This window comes from Rhinatrema bivittatum, chromosome 2 (assembly GCF_901001135.1).
Source record: "Rhinatrema bivittatum chromosome 2, aRhiBiv1.1, whole genome shotgun sequence".
Lineage (NCBI taxonomy): Eukaryota > Metazoa > Chordata > Amphibia > Gymnophiona > Rhinatrematidae > Rhinatrema > Rhinatrema bivittatum.
This window is the reverse complement of record NC_042616.1, coordinates 197348311-197367754: the sequence shown is the minus strand read 5'-3', so window position 1 is coordinate 197367754 and position 19444 is coordinate 197348311. Positions and strand designations below refer to the sequence as shown.

Here is a 19444-nt window from a genome sequence, read left to right as displayed (position 1 = left end):
AAGTGTGCTCCGTCGGAGCGCACTGTCAGCCTGCTCTGGACGCGTGTTTTCCCTTACCCCTTATTCAGTAAGGGGAGGAAAACACGCGGCCCACCCGCGGCACCTAATAGCGCCCTCAACATGCAAATGCATGTTGATGGCGCTATTAGGTATGCGCGCGGGATCCAGTAAGTAAAGTAAAATGTGCAGCCAAGCCGCACATTTTACTCTAAGAAATTAGCGCCGACCCAAAGGTCGGTGCTAATTTCTTATTAAGTCGGAGGTCCCCAAAAGTAAAAAAAAAGTAAAAAAAAAAAAAAATTTGAATTCGGCCAGCGGCTGTCGGGCCGAAAACCGGACGCTCAATTTTGCCGGCGTCCGGTTTCCGAGCCCGTGGCTGTCGGCGGGCTCGAGAACCGACGCCGGCAAAATTGAGCGTCGGCTGTCAAACCCGCTGACAGCCGCCGCTCCGGGCTAAAAGGAGGCGCTAGGGACGCGCTAGTGTCCCTAGCGCCTCCTTTTCCCCGTTTTTCCCGTGTCACCTCATTTAAATACTGAATTGCCCGCACCGGCGAAGGGCCGGTGCGCGCGCCGGGAGAGCGGGTGTTCGTCCGCTCTCCCGCGGTCTTACAGTATCGACCTGTAATTGTAGATGATGAAGTTTTACACCTCCTGTGATCATCATTTATCAGAACAACTCCCAGTAGTGAAGAGCTTTCAGATAATATCAAGGATGATATTTGGTCTGGACAAATTTGATAAGGCAACCTTCCTTAAAGAAAAGCTAAACAAAGCTGAAAACATCTTTGTAACTGAAGATTGCAGTTATAAAGGAACTTGAGCAGGAAGGTATGTATAGATATCTGGGAGTAGAGGAAGGTGCAACAATCCAACCTTTTTCCACTGTGGAAACAGACCATTTAATCCTACTGTTTCCTGTCGTTTAACCAGTTTGCAATCCACAAAAGGACATCGCCTCCTATCCCATGACTTTTTACTTTTCCTAGAAGCCTCTCATGAGGGACTTTGTCGAACGCTGTCTGAAAATCCAAATACACCACACATCTACTGGCTCAGCTTTGTCCACGTTTATTCACCCCTTCAAAAAAATGAAGCAGATTTTTGAAGGGGTGAATACATCCATTCCCTTTAAATCCATTTTGGCTGTGTCCCATCAAACTATATCTATCTAAATGTTTTGTGATTTTATTCTTTATAACAGTTTCCACGATTTTTCCCAACACTCAAGTCAGACTCACCAGTCTATAGTTACCCGCATCACCCCTGGAGCCCTTTTTAAATATTGGGGTTACATTAGCCATCTTCCAGTCTCTAGACACCAATACAATATTTGAAAACAGCAGACACAAAGATTAAAAAAATCTTCTGCTCTCCATACTTAGGAACGTTTGATTTCCAGGTGCCCTGAGATTGTCATTAATTAGCAGGAGAAGAGGAGGGGGTTTTTGCTTGCAATTGTTCTCTCTCTCTCAGACACACATAAACACATGCTCTCTCTCTCTCTCACTTACATACACCCATTCTCAATCACACACACAAATGACCTCTCTCTTTTACACACATGTGCTCTCAATCACATACATACTCTCTCATGTCTATGTACTCTCAATCAAGTAAATGCTCTCTCTCTCTCTCTTACACTCATGCTCGCTCTCACACACACCTGCTCTCAACCACACACATGCTCTCAATCACACACTCTCACACTTACACATGTGCTCTCACACACTTGCTCTCTCAATCACGCACATGCTGTCTCACACATACACTTTCTCTCACACAATCACATATATGTTTTCTCACACATGCACTCAATTATCTCAGGGATCTGTACTTGTGCCGGTGCTTTTTAATATATTTATAAATGATCTGGAAATGAGTATGATAAGTGAGGTGATCAAAATTGTGGAAGACACAAAATTATGCAGAGTAGTTAAATCTCAAGGGGATTGTGATAAATTGCAGGAGGACCTTGTGAGACTGAAAGATTGGGCTTCCAAATGGCAGATGAAATTTAATGTGGGGAAGTGCAAGGTGATGCATATAGGGAAAAATAACCCTTGCTGTATTTACACATTGTTAGGTTCTATCTTAGGAGTTACCATCCAGGAAACAGATCTAGGCATCATAGTGGATAATACATTGAAAGCGTCGGCTCAGTGTGCTGCAGCAGTCAAAAAAGCAAACAGAATGTTAGGAATTATTAGGAAGGGAATGGCAAATAAAACGGAAAATGTCATAATGCCTCTGTATCGCTCCATGGTGAGACCGTACCTTGAATACTGTGTGCAGTTCTGGTCACCGCATCTCAAAAAGGATATAGCTGCACTAGAGAAAGTGCATAGAAGGGTGATCAAAGTGATAAAGGACATGGAACTATGAGGAAAGGCTAAAGAGGTTGGGGTTGTTCAGTTTGAAGAAGAGACGACAGGGGGGGATATGATAAATAAATAAATAAATAAATAAATAAATGATATAGGTCTACAAATCATGAAAGGACTTGAACAGATTAATGTAAATTGGTTATTTACTCTCTCAGGTAATAGAAGGACCAGGGGGCATTCCATAAAGTTAGCAAGTAGCTCATTTAAAACAAATTGAAGAAAATTATTTTTCACTCAGCGCATATTTAAGCTCTGGAATTCATTACCAGAGGATCTGAGTGCAACAGTTAGTGTAACTGGGTTTAAAAAAGGTTTGGATATGTTCCTAGAGGAAAAATCCATAAACTGCTATTAATAAATAAGGAATAGTAGCTTGAAATCTATGTAATGTTTGCGTATTTGCCAGGAACTTGTGACTTGGATTGGCAACTCTTGGAAAGTGGATGCTGGGCTTGATGGACCCTTGGTCTGACCCAGTATGCATATCTTATGTTCTTATGAGATTTTTTAAATTCATTTTTAGTTATTGGATGTTATGAAATAATTTGTTCTTTTTATTAGTATGTTTTTGCTACTATTACTTTTATATTTTTTTTATAAGGATTGGTGATGTTTCTGTTTTTTCATTGTTGTACTGCATACAGAATTTGGCTTGTTGTGATTTCCAGTTCAGTTTTTATCTGTACATTTCTATTTATACTTTATAGTTACTTTAATCTGTGTTAAACGAAGATCTATCTGTGTTCTACATGTGTGACCGAGGTGAGGTATTTTGCTAGTTTGTAAATTCTGTGTAGGGATCTCTAGCAGCCTGGCTTGTTCTGTTTTCCTAATAGGAGGTGTATTGGTGTTTTAGGGCCTTTTCATAGCTAGGGTTTTACTGTTTGAATGCTGACAATTAGTGTTGTTCTGGTATGGGAGATTTATTATTCTGGTTCCGATTTCACTCCCGATTCACATCTCTATTATATTCTACCCAATTTCTGTTCAGAGAGAGTACACTTGTCTGTCTGCACTAGATGTGTCACGATGGGAAAAAGGTTGAGAATCGCTGGTATAGAATATTGAACTGATATGGAAAAGCACTTTAACAGCGCAGAATAATATACAAGCCATCAATCGAGTTGAGGTCCCAGTACTTTCATACAGCTTTGGAATTGTCGATTGGATCTAGGAAGACTGCAACCAATTGGATATAAGAACAAGAACATTCTTCTGTGCCCACCGGGTAATCTGCAAGAACCAGTGTATGCCAGTAATGTATATCCCAAGAGCTGAAGTTGTTATGGGCCTTACAGAAATAGGGTACACATATAGAGCTACTATTCTAGGTTTCCAGGCATATGTAAAAGTATCAGCAAAACCAAATACTCTAAAAGTACTGACATATGGAAGTAACTGACCGCAAGCAATCTCCATCCTTAAACGTAGGTGAGAGTTCTGACAGATGGAAGAAACAAGAGAGAATCCACCAGCATACATGGAGAAAGAAGCAACAACATGTAGATTAAAATCTGACAGGAATGGCTAAGGAGAAGAGAACTTAAACCTAAAGGTGAAAGAAAGATAATTGCTGCACAGGACAAGGGACAATATACAAGATGGTTCGCAGCCAGCTTAGAAATAAAAACAGATAAAACTTCCCCTGTGAAGTGTAATGTTATAATGTTTTTTAATTCGACTCTGCTCTAGTCCTCTAGGTCCTAAAGTTTCTGTTGATTTGTTCCTGTGCTTTCCTCGCTCTCCTATTGGTTTGTTGCTCCCCTCCCCCCTCCCCTGTTTTTTGTAATTTCCTTCCTACAGTTCGATGTAAACCGATATGATGTTCCGACTAATATCTGTATAAAAGCCCTTTTCAATAAATAAATAAATAAATAAACAGAATTGGAAACAGTTAAACATCTCATTGCTGAGTGCAAGATGGTGATGTCAGAAAGCTTGTATACAGAAAAGCACAATAAGGTTGTACAGCTGATCTACTGGAAAATGTGTAAACTCGACAATATTGCTGTACCAAAAAAACACGTGGATCATAGCCTTAACAGAACTGTAGAGAATGAAGAGGTTGTGATTGTCTAGGACATTCTTGTACCAAACGATCTAAAGATTGATGCAAGAAAACTGTACATTGTAAAGGAGAAAAATACAAGTATGCTATTGCTAATATAAGTGTTAGTATGAAGCGATTACATTGTACTGTGGAGAAAGAGAAGATCCTCAAGTACTTAGAAATGCAGAGACCAAGAAAATGTGGCTGAAAGATTCATAAATAGTCCCATTTGTATTGCACACAACTGGCCTAGGGTCAGGCCAAGGTCCATTGATCCTAGCATCCTGTCTCCAACAGTGGCCAGTCCAGGTCACAAGTATCTGGCAGATCTCCAATAGTTGATCTATTTCTTGTATCTCATTGCCAGAGATAAGCGCTGACTTTCCCAAGTCTAGTTGGCTAATAATTGTTTATGGAATTTTTCCTTCAGAAACTTGTCCTTATTTGCACCGTACTATGTTAGTTGCCTTGGGCACCTTCATAGGTGCTTGTATATATTATATCCTGTAAGCTCCAGGAGGTAACAACTCTCTGTGGCACAGTGCAAGTTTTAAGAGCACAAGCAGTACATTTTGAAAGATTGAGATCTTAACCAACATACCCTGGCTTATGAGTGAAGTTCATTCCTGTCAAGATGTGTGCAAAATAAAAGATATTTATCTGTTATAATTAGTGAGGTTTGAGTGGACACTGTGGCAGATGACTACGCCCACGGGGGGAAATCTCATGAGGGGCCACAGGTCAGACTCAGCTCTGGACACACAAACACAGATTATATCTTTATTTAGATAGTTTGAGAAGCCACCAGAGGTGGCAGTAGTGAGTAGAAGATGTATCCCGGCTGGGCTAGTATTCCCCAGGGCGCTGGAACAGCGGTTCCTCCGGTAGCAGTGCTGTAGTGGAGAGAACTGAGAAAGTGAGTAGAATAGAGCATTCACAGAGTCCTAAATATGGAGATGCCCCGAGATAGGGAGAGCTGGCCCTCGAGGAGCGAGTACCAGATCCCTGGAGGTAGAGAGACTTGTTGGCAAAGTACTCACACAGCGGTTCCACGTAGGAGATGGCACTGGCGCTGGAACGGAGGCAGGCCCTCGAGGAGCGAGTGGTTCCAGGGAGACAGCTCTGAGGAGTGGAAGATAGTAGTACTCACTGATGGTGCCTGTAGCGAATTCTTCCAAGTAGAAGAGGAGATGGATTCAGGCAGCGGGTCAGAGAACATGGGCCCTCAAGGAGCGGGTACTGGTTACCTGATAGCGACCTGAAAGAAGCAAAAGAGGCCCCCGAGGAGCGGGTACCCCATTAGCAGAAAGAGTCCAGTGGAAGTTGGAGAGGCAGAGTAGCTGGGTATGGAGAGCGAATCCCATCCGTAAGAATCCCCTTGCTAACTCAACGGCTAGCTGCGCGGCGCGTGCGCCCTAAGGTACCTGTAGAACATGGCAGGAGGCAGCGCCCAAGCCGGTCCGGGGTCGCCGGAGAGGATGGCAGGTGGACGCCGCGGCAGCCAGGCGTCTGTGAAGAGCAGGAGGAGCCGCAAAAAAGGAAAGGTAGGCAGAGTGAAGCCGTCGGGAAGTGACGGTCGCAACACTATCTCGGGGGAGCCATACCTGCTTATATATAAAGCTTGATTTCCTAAGTCTTTTCTCCCATTCTGCGTCTATGAGGAAAAAATAATTAGTGAATCAGGCCCACATTTTGAGCAAATATTGCTTGGACAGGTCCCGAAGGAGATATATAAAAATAGGCTGCATAGCATCAATAAAAAAGTTGAACACTTCTTAATTCTAAGATAATTGTGACAATAACAGGATGGTTCTGATTGAGCTAGAGGTTCAAATGAGCAGGAAGCAACTGCTGGGCCAGAAAAAGAGAAAAGATTTCCTGGAATTTGAGAAAACACATTTTTAATGTACAGAGCTTGTGTGCTTACCTACCCAGGAACAGAACCAATGAATCAAACAAAAACTGACTTCAGTAAGCAGTGATATCCTACAGACATTCAGGCAGCTGGGATATATCCTTCATCATCCTCCTAGTTTGTTTATATCATGCTTTTCCAACTGGAGACTTCAAAGCACCGTTCTTAAGTTTGTAACTTGTACACTCTACGGTAAAATTACTTTACTGGCCTTTTCTTCTTTCCAGCTTGTTGCAAGCTTCCAAGTTCTTGCCCCCTGTTGATTGTAACTTTGACTTATTCCTGCTTTGGTTATCTTTCGTTTACGTGAATTTGTTACTCTAGTTTTTTCCCTTTGTTAAACTGTAAACCGATCCGATATGGTAATCTACTATGAAGGTCGGTATATAAAATTGTTAAATAAATAAAATAAAAAGCATCTTACAGCAAGATAGATTTACAATGCATACATCATGATTTGGTTACAGTGAGTACATAGTTCAAATATTAGGACAAAGGGTAGGTCAGATAACATGGGGCAGGTTTAATAAATAGAGGTTGTAGATGGTTCTGTCATGTGAAAGTGTCCCTTTAGGCAATGCATAATTCAGCAATTTTAGTATATACAGGTGGTCTAGATGGTATGGCTAGGTGTGAGAATTGTATGAGTCTGTGCATAGAGGGAGATTGTTTTAACATTCCTGAGGTCTAAAAATTGCTTCGAAGAGCCAGGTTTTTGGCAGTTTCCTGAATGCTAGGAGGTTGGAAGCTAATCAGATGTTGGGTAGTAGAGAGTTCCAGAAGTTTGGGACTGTCCTGCAAAAGATCTGTTTCTGGTGCTGGAGAGGCACATTTCCTTGGGGGTAGGCACGGCAAGAAAGATTTTTGCCAGTGAGTGTAGAGGGTGGAAGTGTGTGTATGATGTAAGGTATCTACTTAGGTAAGGCAGTGCCTGACCTTTGAGAATTTTTTAGGCCAGGACCAGAATTTTGAACTTGGCATGATGGATAGTTTGGAGCCAGTGAAGGGATTTTAGGACTAGAGTGATCCTGATGAATCTAATGAGATTATATTTGCTGTATTTTGGATAGGTTGTAGGGGTTGGTTCAGTTTCTTTGGGATTCCAATGTAGGGTATGTTATAGTAGTTCAGGAGGGAGATGATGCAAGCCTGGATAACTAGCAAGGACCAGAGAATTGATGAGCGAGCTAAAATGGCAAAGTTGTAGGAGATGGAAGAAAGTTGATTTTTGTCAGTGCTCAGACTGGGGCTTCCATGGTAAATTGGTAGTCTAGGATGATGCCCAGACTACTGGCTTGAAGAGTTTTGCCTCTTCAAAGGTCACGTTTGGATATAAGTTAGTAGATTCCTTTTTCCCAGACCTTAGTTCAGTTTTTGCTTGCTTTGGTGCAGCTAGGCTGTTTCCTGTAAGCATGTATTGATGTTTGTGATTGCTTTGTCTAGATTTGGGCCAAGGGGCTGTAACCCTCCTCTTGGCTTGGGGCCGTCTAATTGAAGGGCTACAGCAAAGTCCCAGGGCCACTGTTTCTCTCCTGAATATCTCACTTTTTAAAAATGCATCAGACTTTAGTCCTGGGTGCCAGGGTTCACCATCGGGGAGGAGGTATACACCTCTGGGGCGATTGGTGCAGTGGTGGGGAGCTACATCACAGTCATTCATTTTCATCCTAATTACAATCACTGATCAACTTGTACTCATGGTTAGAGGAGTCCTCTTGATGAAATTAGCCCCAAAACTTGGCAAGGAGTCAGCTGTGATGTTCAACTAAAAAAAATTAACTTGCTAGAAAAACAAAATCCATGCTAATATGGCAAAACACATGAATAGCAACACAAAAATCATCATTCCAAAGACCACACTCGGGGGCAGATTTTCAAAGGGGTACGTGCGTAGGATACGTGTGTAACCCCCGAAAAGCTGCCACTTCCACCCCCTGCGCGCGCCAAGCCTATGTTGCATAGGCTCGGCGGTGCGTGCAAGCCCCGGGACGCGCATAAGTCCTGGGGCTTTCCTGGGGGGGCGTGTCGCGGCGGTGTGTCATCCGGGGGCGGGGCCGCGGGCATGGTTCCGGCCCGGGGGCGTTTCTGGGGCATGGCCAAGGCCTCCGAAACTGCTCCCGGGCCGGGGAATCATGCAATTTTTGTAATAAAGGTGGTGGTGGGGGGGGGGGGGGGTTTAGAAAGTGCTGGTGGGGTGGGTTAGGTAGGGGAAGGGAGGGGAAGGTGAGGGGAGGCGGAAGGAAAGCTCCCTCCGAGGCAGCTCCGATTTCGGAGCGGCCTCGGAGGGAACGGGCAGCGCGTGCAGGGCTCGGCGCTTGCAAGGTGCACAAATGTTCACCCTCTTGCGCGTGCCGACCCCGGATTTTAAAAGATACGCGCGGCTACGCTTACTTTTTAAAAATCTGCCCCTCTATTTATTCATGGTGTATGGGCTAATAGCTCCTCTCCCTTCCTCTGAATCAGTGTCCAGTAAAAACCCAGGAAGGGTGGGAAAACTTTCTTCTTCCTCTAGCATGTGCTAGAGGGGAAACAAATCCAGAAATCCCTCTCTCGTTAGCTGGTACAGTACAAAGTTTTTTCCAAAATAGCAGCTTCCAGCAGTTTCAACCCGCTGTTGATTGGTCATGAGAACGCAACCACCTACCCTTCCAATAAGGAGGAAAACTGGCCCTTGTGTCAGGATTTGTTCAAAAGTGTAAAAAATATTAGAATCTCTCAAAAGCACCTCACTAGGCCACCAAAAGTCTCCTCACAAAAATTCTCCTCCTCTTTCTTCTCCAACCTAGAAGGGTCTCCCTACCCTCTCAGTTTCTCCAGTCTCACCTCCCCTTTTGATCTGAGCACGCTCAGGAAAGAATATATAGGCTCGCTGAGCCCATCCCTGGAAGGGGATGGCTAAAGGGATGGGAAGGGTTCCAAAACTGCAAAACCTCCAGATAGCAAAAGAAAAATAATAACATGAGAAGCAAAGCCCTGTCACAGGGGAATGAGCAGTTGAATGTCATCCGCATAGGAGTGGTAGGTAATATGATAGTTCCTAATGAGTTTGCCATGGGGCCCATGCAAATATTGAACAGCGTTGATGATAGAATGAATCTTTGTGGCACCCCACAGAGCAGAGGGTGGGGATGTGATAGTATTGATCCAAGTGAGACGGTTTAGATGTGATTTTGGATAAAAAGATGAGAGCCATGCTAATACTTTCCCTGTTGATCATAAATCCTTTAGCCGAGTGAGATGGATTCCATGATCAATTGCATCCTTGCAGTGTGGCTACTGTCAAAGACAGGATGTTGGGCTTGATGGGCCATTGGTATGACCTACATGATACCTCTTATGACTAATAGGACTGAGTGAATGGGAGAATTGCTCTATCTGTCATAGTCTACTATGTAACTGTGACAGAAAGGTTATGTAGGAATTAAGACAAAATAGAAGCAATAAACTATGGTATCTGCAAGTTGATATTTAGTGGCATTAGGTAGTACTATTCTTTTAGGGAGTCATTTTTCAGCCTGGTTGCAAATCTGCAAAGTCCAAGAGTAATTTTTACCCACAAACGTTGCTCTAATTTTCAAAGTGAAAGTAAGCAAATACTTTTACTTTGAAAACTGCCTAAGGAAAATTACCTGTACACATTGACACCAATTGTGGGAGTCAGTTTTCTGAGTAAATATACACATATAAGGACTAATTTAAAAAAGCATTTAATAGAGTAAAACCCAGTTTTACTCGAGTAAATTCACTTTACTTGAGTAAGTGGGCTTTTGAAAATTGCTACAATAGTAGTAACATTTATGCGCATAACTCCTTTTGAAAATTACCCCTATATTTTTTAATTTTACCTGTCCCCAGGAATGCCTCTTTCATACCGCAAGTAAAGCATGCACTTAGTGGCACTACATACAATTTTCAAAATCCCAATTTTCATGGATAAAGCACTGCTTTACCCACAGAAATGACTGAAAATTTTCCTCCTTTTGACACACTGCTTTTTTGAATACAGTGCCAAGAAAATAATCAGTGACATGAAAATTGATATTTCTGATGCACTAATTCCTCACGGGTTTTTCTACATGTGATAATGCAGTCATTTTTAGTGTAGATTGCATGGGAATGCTCTTTTCTGTTTGTATATACATATAGTAGGAAATAGATTAGAAATAATATATAAAAAAATACCCCTCCCATTATGCATTCCAGAGTTTCATAATTGGCACTAGAAATATGTGTTTCTGTTACTTAAGTGTGTAATTTGTAGTTCCTGGTACAAAGTAGTGCGCTCTTCTATGTTTTGCATAATAATTGCATTGCTTTTGCTTTGCAAGTGCTGGTGTTCCCCTGTGATTTTCCAGTTGAGAGCAACAAATGCTGTGAAAATGTGGTTTTTCTGAAACTTGTAGGATACGTTTTGAATATAAACTTTGTTATATTCATTTATATTGAGAATTCATCCAATTCTTCTTTAATTTTGACCTCAGCTAATAGCCTGACATGGCAAACAGATTGAACATGAAACCTTCTGTATGCCTTCCCCCCTCTTGATATATTTTTGAAGGGAAATACGTGACAAAAAGTGTGATGAATCAAGGGAGTGGCGAATGAAAGCACCAGCCTAAGGCCAGTTAGCAGATACCATTATCCTCATGCATAGGCTTAACATTATATGATGGGCTACTCTGAAACTTTCTTACTGTGTCTGTCAGTCATATTTGAAGCTCAGTGTGATCAAAAAGGAAGTTTTTTTCTTTCCTTTAAGCAAAGGGTATTGGATATTGGTTGCAAGCTTTTACCTTAAGTTTGCTTGTAAATGTTTGGTCACTTATCAAATAACAAATTTTGTCTTTTCTGGCCTACTACTTTTGAATCATTTCCTGATTATCAGACATTTGGGATTCTGTGAGCCTTTAGTAATCTAGGGTAGGGGTAGTTAAATGCTGGTAAAAAAAGTAATGCTGTTAACCTTGAGGTCTCACTTATAAAATTATTTTTCTTTACCTATAAAATTTTATGACTCCTCCCTCTTCCTTAGTTAATGTGGGATAGCAAATTCAATACTTGTATTTGAATGGTTATGTATCTTTCTTTCAACTGATTTTCTCCTGGTTTTGTTTTTGTCATGATAAACCCTGATAAATTTCCAGTAAAAATAAAGAACAATAAAAACTGAATATGAGGGTACCTAAATACAGTGGGGTAGATCTTAAAAACATATGCGCGCGCGTACTTTTGTTCGCGCACCAGGCGCGAACAAAAGTACGCTGGATTTTATAAGATACGCGCAAGGGGGTGCACATTTGTGCAACCTGCACGCGCTGAGCCCAGTGCGCGCTGCCTGTTCCCTCCGAGGCCGCTCCGATTTCGGAGCGGCCTCGGAGGGAACTTTCCTTCGCCCTCCCCCCACCTTTCCCTCCCTTCCCCCTACCTAACCCACCCCCCCCCCGGCCCTATCTAAACCCCCCCTTACCTTTGTTGGCAGATTTACGCCTGCTGAAAGCAGATGTAAATCTGTGCGCGCCAGCGGACTGCTGGCGCGCCATCACCCAACCCGGGTGCTGGTCCGGAGGCCTCGACCATGCCCCCAGGCCGGCGCCACGCCCCCGGGCCCGCCCCCGACACCCTCTTTTACGAAGCCTCGGGACTTACGCGCGTCCCGGGGCTCTGCGCGCGCCGGCGGCCTATGCAAAATAGGCACGCTGGCACGCGAGGGCCCTGCGCGCGTAAATCCGGACGGATTTACGCGCGCAGGGCATTTAAAATCCGCCCCAGTGTGCGCTTTGGCAGCTATTCTATATTTAGGGCTTCTGATTTAAAATGTTTATAAATTGTATGTTTAGGTACTTACTTTCCAGCTAAATAGGGGTTCTTTGAGGGCTACCAAATCAGTGTTTATTGGTGTTTTCATGGTGAAGGTACTTTTGTTGGGTGCCTTTGCAGGTTGAAACAAATACATTCATTGTGCAGCAGAGGAGTCCTGAGCATGGAAAAGACACAAAAACAAAGCAGAGCATCCAGGGTAGGCAAAGAAGGGGGTGAGAGAGTATTGGGGAAGTGCAGTTTTACAAGTATTTATCTAATAAACACCTTTATTTATTTTTTTTGCACCGGGGTGTTTTATTGGGGTTTATCGGTTAAAACCTAAAATCAGAAGCCCTATCTACATTCAGTATGTATTTGATACATTAATTTTGTGTCACATAGACTTCAGTGCATGATTTAATCAGAGGATTAAACATTTTTACAAAAGAGTAGTTTGGTTCTTGGGATGATAAATTCATGCTTTTCTTGAGTAAAGAAGCTCATGATACGAGTCTCCAAAAAGACAGACACAGGAGTAACATAAGAAAGGGTGGTGGATGCATGGAACAACCATCAGGAAAGCACACCAAGTACGGAGGATCATTAATTGTGAAGAAGTAAAGAGGAATCCAGAGGTCAATTGGGGTGTGTGGTTCTGTACCAGGAAATGAACTGGGCAGACTAGAAAGATTACTATCTTCTATTATATTCTCTGTTTCTGTGTTTTTCTAGTAGTGAAGAGTGGCAACAAAAGTTGCATGTGTGAAAACACTATTGGCAAAGATTTTCAACAGCATCTCCAAATGTTTGAAAATTTGACGATTCAAAGTTGGCAACTCTGGTTCTAGAACTGTTTCTGCTTTGGGTGTATCTATACAGAGCTCAGTAATTAATGAAAAGTTATATCCTTTTAAGTGATTTTGCTCATCATCTGTTCTGATAAATATGATTTGTGCAAATAATTGATTTCCTTGATCCCTAAAGGGGTAATTTTCAAAATGATTTACCCTTGTAAATGTAATTACTATTGTAGCAATTTTCAGAGCACTTATGTGGGGAATTCCTATGGACAATTCAATGGCATATATTGTAGCAATTTCAAAAGCCCATTTACACAGGTAAAGTGCATTTACATGTGCAAAACCCAATTTTAAGCATGTAAATGCTTTTGAAAATCGGCCTTAAGCATAGGGGCAGATTTTTAATCCTACGCGTGTGGGGTACATTTGTGCACGCTACCCGGCGTGCACAAATGTACACCCGATTTTATAACATGCGCGCTGCTGCGCGCATGTTATAAAATCCAGGGTCAGCGCGCTCAAGGGGGTTCTCACTTGTGCACCTTGAGCGCGCTGAGCCCTATGGGAGCCCTGACGGCTTTCCCCGTTCCCTCCAAGGCCGCTCTGATTTCGGAGCGGCCTTGGAGGGAACTTTTCTTTCGCTCCCACCCCCCAGAACTACCTAAATCCCCCACCTACCTTATTTTATTTTTTACGCCTGCCTCTTGCAGGTGTATCTTGCGCGCGCCGGCCAGGTGCCGGCGCACCATCCCCCAGCACAATCACTGTGCCGGAGGACTGGGGACCGCCCCCGGGCTGCCGCCCCCTGCCTGCCCCTTTTTCAAAGTCTCGGGACATACGCGCGTCCCGGGGCTTGCGCGCGCCGCTGAACCTATCCAAAATAGGCTCGGCGCGTGCAGGGGTAGGTTTTCGGGGTTACGCGCGTATCCCTTTGAAAATCTACCCCATGTTGTTTAGTAAGTTAATAGTATCTTTCTTTATTTTCAAGGCCTTGCTTGCACTTGTGCTGTTAAACGTAGTTAACAGTACTGGACCACTGTAAAGCTGTCAAGAAACATTTTGAAACTTGGTGAGAGAGTAGTGAGACTTGGTGGGGGAGTAGTATTCAATTTTAGCTATACTAGCTTAGCGTTATTTGCTGCTATGGCCCCCGATTAGCTGGATTATAGGTTTTGGCAAGGCCTCATGCTTGAGAATAGTCAGTCAATTTGGAGAAAGCTACAAGAAGAACATACAGTACATACAGTGACGGATTTAGGATTTTGTTGCCCCTAGGCACTGTTGCCCCCCACTTCGCTCCTCCTCCCAGACTAGGGACAATAGAGCAGAAAGTCTAAGGCACAGTCTTCTTCACTCTGCTTTTTCTGCTCCAGGCTCACCTCCTCCCCTCATGTCCCTGAATGTCAAGAGAAGAAGGGCTGGATTAATGAGCATGGTCACTTTTCTTTACTCCCTGCTGTATGTTCTGGTCTCACCTCTTTCCTCCTGTTCCCTGTGGAGGACAGGAGGGGAGGAACTGGAATAGAGAGTACAGCAGTTTTCTTTGCTCTGTCTCTTTCAGCCTCACCCCTCTCCTCCTATTTTTTGCCCTAAAGGGGATGGGGGACTGGAGCAGGAAGCAAAAGGCTGTTCTCTGCTGAGTGAGATTCAGCATAGTTGGGAGGCAGCGAATCTTTGGCTAGCCTTCTGCATCCCAGATTGTTGCCGCCCTAGGCACAGGCCTAGTGTGCCTATTGACAAATCATATATAGATACATATATTCTTATTCTGGAGCATACTAACCACGTTTCAGGCTTATGCTTTGCTTCCAAAATGCACAGAGAAAGAACCTGATAAAGTTAAGTTTAGAATAAGTGCTGTCACTAACCACAACACCAGTTTAGCTGTCTAAGGGTCAAAAATAACAATATGAAATTTTCATAAGATTACTGTGTAGTTTATTGATAGGGCCATTTTCAAAATCATTTTCCTTGGTAAAATTGTTTTACTGCAGAAATAGACTTTAAAAAAAATTGCCTGCCTAATATGTTGAAAAAACCTCTATGTCCTGTTTGCATGTAAATTTATCTGGATTGAGCAGAGGTGTTCCCAGAGGCAGAATTAGGGAGAGGTTTGTACTTAGGTGCATACATTTTGCAAAAGTGTGCATGTGAATTGCCATGAAAGGTTTGTGCGGATGCTTTTGCAGGTGTAACTTGTGTGGACAGTTTTGGTGGGATAATTTTCAAAGCAGACATGCATGTAAATCTGCTTTGAAAAGTAGTGTAGATTATGCACATATTTGCTGACTAACTTTCATGCTATCAGGTGAATTTTCAAAGTAGTTAGTACACGTAACATCATAATTTTCAAAAGCCATTTATCCGTGTTAAGTGCACTTAACGCAGGCAGCACCTAATGACGATTCAATGGAATATATTTTAGCAATTTTCAAAAGTTCACTTAACACAGCTAAAGTTCATTTAAACTGGTAAAACCCAGAATTACCTTGTAAGAGTTCTGTTCTTTTAAATTCTTTATTATTGTTTTATTATTAGGGATGTGCAGACAAATTTTTCATTTCAGTTTGTTCATTTGTTTTACTTTTTTTTGGCACTTTTGTCAGTTTATCTCATTCATTTTGGTAGTTTATCTGTGTAAATACTGTTTTGTGTGAATAAAATCAAATGTTATGTATGTTAAAAATTTACGTGCATATTCTACCAAAACAAATGAAAACAAATGCACATCCCTAATTATTATGATTGCATCTCATGAAATTGTATCACCAGGGAGAACTTCAAAAATCAGTTGTTTTGGTATTCATGCAGATAATATATATAATTTTATGTATTTTCCCCCAGAGTGAGTTGGATAAAAGATATTGTGGTGGTAGTGACAGAAGAAAACCTGGACCTGATGAAGTCTATCGTTCAGCAATATGGACACAAACGAGTCATGCTGGTGGAAGGTGGAGTGACGCGCCACAGATCAATTTTCAATGGCTTGAGAGCTTTTGCAGAGAACCAGCCTCTTGGCTTCCAGCTCCCGAAACCCGAGATAGTGATCATCCATGATGCTGTGAGACCATTTGTTGATGAAGACATTCTCTTCAATGTGGTCATATCTGCAAAGGAATGTGGGGTATGTACCATAACACAACAGTCATGTTCAAAGATTTTACAAATACAAGTCTATTACTTCTTCATTGATTATGCACTCTTAACAATATTACAAATATTTGAAATATAAATGAGCATACAGTGAATGTTGAAAGTCTACATTCCCTTGCGTATTTTTCACATTTTGTTGTTTTAGTGTGTCAGACCTGCATGTATTTAAATGAGTATTTTTCATTCAATACACCATACTTCATACCTTTCAGGCTAAAAATGTTTTACTGGGAGACAAAACATACATGTAACCAGAAAAACAAAACTGAATTCCAACAGTTGTATAAGACAGCATTCTTTCTGCTTAGAATGGTTCATTCCTTGAAGTACAGTCTGTCTACAGATGACTTTTGTTCAGTTATTCAGACCTTCATATTGACAACTGTGGATTATTGTAATTCCCTGTTTGTGAGCCTGCCTAGAATTCAGCTATTACAAAATGCTGCAGTGGGTCTCATCTCCATTTCAGTAAGAGATCATATTACACCTATTCTTAAGCGGTTGCCCTTGGTTGCCTGTGGCTCAGTGAGTCAATTTTAAGATGATCATGCAGGTTTTTAAATCTCTTGAAGATGAGGGTCCTTATGTAGTAGACCGGCTTGACGAATATAACCCTCCTCGTTCATCGCATTCTGCAGATAAATATCTGTTTAAGATCCCCTTCTTTAGAGAGCTTCATCTTCAGACTTCCTGCTGCTGGGCTTTCACAGTGGCTGGGCCTTTTCTTTGGAGCCACCTGCCTCAAGAGCTTTGTGTCGTAGATGATTATAAGCATTTTTGGAAAAAGCTGAAGGTGTTTCCTTTTTCAACAGATTTTTCCAAGATATATTTTTATGTTTTTTTAAATCTATGACTTTTATGATTTAATATTCTGTCATTTTAGTTGTCCTTATTGTATGTTTTGTCAATATGTCACCATCAAACCTCTACAAATGCTGCGAAATGCATCTGCTAGAATTCTAACACCCGTAAAAAAGATCACATCATTCCCATCCTTAAAGACCTCCACTGGCTCCCAATTTCTTTCAGAATTCTCTGCAAGAATCCCTCAATCATTCACAAAACCCTACACAACAGCAATATGCACTGGCTAAATTTATTTATTTATTTATTTAACAATTTTTTATACCGACCTTCATAGTAATAACCATATCGGATCGGTTTACATAGAACAAGGTATAACTGAGGCAATAAATAAAAGTAATTAACAATAGAGGTGAATAAGACAAAGTTACATTTAACAAGGAGTAAAAAACTTGGAAGCTTAAATAGCTGGAAGAAAGGTAAAGGCAGGAGGTAATTATAACATAATACAATAAATAATATGGGTTAGGGCTTAAGGTGCTTTAACTTGGAAGAGCCCGAGTTCATCGTTCGAGAGGATAGAAGACCAAACGTCCAGGTGAGAATAATGACGACTAGTGATTGTCTGGAGGATCATCGAAGGCTTGGTGGAAGAGCCACGTCTTGAGTTTTTTCTGAACGTTATGAGGCAGGGTTCTAATCTGAGGCTTGAGGGGATGTTATTCCAAATAGAAGGTCCTGCTATTGAAAAAGCTCTGTCTTTGGTCGAGGAAAGGCGTGTGGATTTATTTGGGGGGAAATTCAAAGTACCTTTGTAAATATCTCTAATTGGTCTATTGGAGGAGTGTAGTTTGAAGGGGATTTCGAGGTCGAGTTGGAGTTGATGATGGATGGATTTGTGTATTAGGGTGATTGATTTGTAAAGGATTCTAAAATTTACTGGTAACCAATGTAGGTTTCTGAGGATGGGTGAAATGTGATCTCCGCGACTGGTGTTGGTCAATAATCTCGCTGCAGCATTTTGTATCATCTGCAGTGGTTTGGTGGTCGATTTGGGGAGGCCAAGGAGAAGGGCACTGCAGTAGTCTATCTTGGCAAATAGCAATGCTTGGAGGACTGTCCTGAAGTCTTGGAAAAATAGTAGAGGTTTGAGTCGTTTTAAAACCTGGAGTCTATAAAAGCAGTCTTTGGATGTGGTGTTGACCATTTTCTTTAGGTTTAGTCGGTTATCTAGAAGTACCCCAAGGTCTCTCACATGCTTATGGGTGATATAGGAATTGTGTGGGGGTGATAAGGGAATATTTTCTTCGTTTGAAGTGATGAGGAGGAGCTCCGTCTTCGAGGCATTAAGGACCAAGTTTAATCTGTTGAGGAGGCTGGTGATAGATAAAAGGCAATTATTCCAGTGGATAAGCGCTTTTGAAATAGATTCTGTAATAGGAATTAGAATCTGCACGTCGTCTGCGTACAGATAATGAATTAAATTAAGATCAGTTAGCAATTGGCAGAGGGGGAGGAGGTAAATATTGAAAAGGGTTGGAGATAGGGAGGATCCTTGTGGTACGCCAAGGGTGGATTTTGTTTATGGCGATTCTTTATTGTTTATTTTAACTTTGAAGGTTCTATTGCAGAGGAAGGACTTGAACCATCTGTGGGCTGATCCGGAGATACCTATATCTGTTAGGCGATCCAGAAGGATGGCGTGGTTGACAGTGTCAAATGCCGCTGAGATGTCTAGCAGGACTAATAAAAAGGAGTAGCCTTTGTCTAGACCCATTATGATATGATCTGTAAGTGAAATGAGGAGGGTTTCCGTGCTGCGTGACTTGCGGAAGCCATATTGTGAAGGGTGTAGGATATTGTGATCTTCTAGGTACTCTGAAAGCTGGGTGTTTACCAACTTCTCCGTTAGTTTGGCTAGGAATGGGAGATTGGAGATGGGTCTGAAATTGGCTGGTTCATTTGGGTCTAAATTGTGCTTCTTAAGGAGGGGTTTGAGTGCCCCCGACACTATGCCTCCAACCGACCCATTAGATCAGCCTACAAAGGAATTCTACATACTCCCTCTCCTAAGACGACACACCTCAACTCTACGAAAGAACGAGCATTATTGATTTCGGGACCCACCATCTGGAACTCCATGCCCCCGACCTATGACAAGAGCAATACAATCAAAAATAAAAAAAAAACAACCAAAGACCTGGCTCTTTAAACAGGCATTCCCCGAATAGCGAGCTTTTCACTACCTCACATCCTAGCAACACTCCCCAGGCAATTAGTTATCTCCTTACAGTCCCCTTAACTACAATTGACTTATTTCACCTCCTCCCTGTATTAATCGTTCTCTGTTACTAAACCATGCAAGACTCCCCCATAATAAAAACCTATAGCCACTCTCTCTTCCCAATTTTTATTTTATTTATTTGCTTTTATATACCGACATTCATTGGTGTACATCACATCGGTTCACATTATAACAGAGGAATAGTATGACTGGATGTCGTACTATTTATGCATTGTAACATTAACTTAAAGTGGG

The 19444-nt window shown here is 42.0% G+C and overlaps 1 protein-coding gene across 1 annotated transcript in view; it reads left to right on the top strand.

Moving 5' to 3' along the window:
• Positions 1-19444, top strand: part of CRPPA (CDP-L-ribitol pyrophosphorylase A) — a 490539-nt gene that overhangs the window by 21721 nt on the left and 449374 nt on the right. The window contains exon 2 of the mRNA XM_029589010.1: positions 15793-16072. Within this exon, the coding sequence (XP_029444870.1) occupies positions 15793-16072 (280 nt within the window). The remainder of the gene's footprint in view (positions 1-15792; positions 16073-19444) is intronic.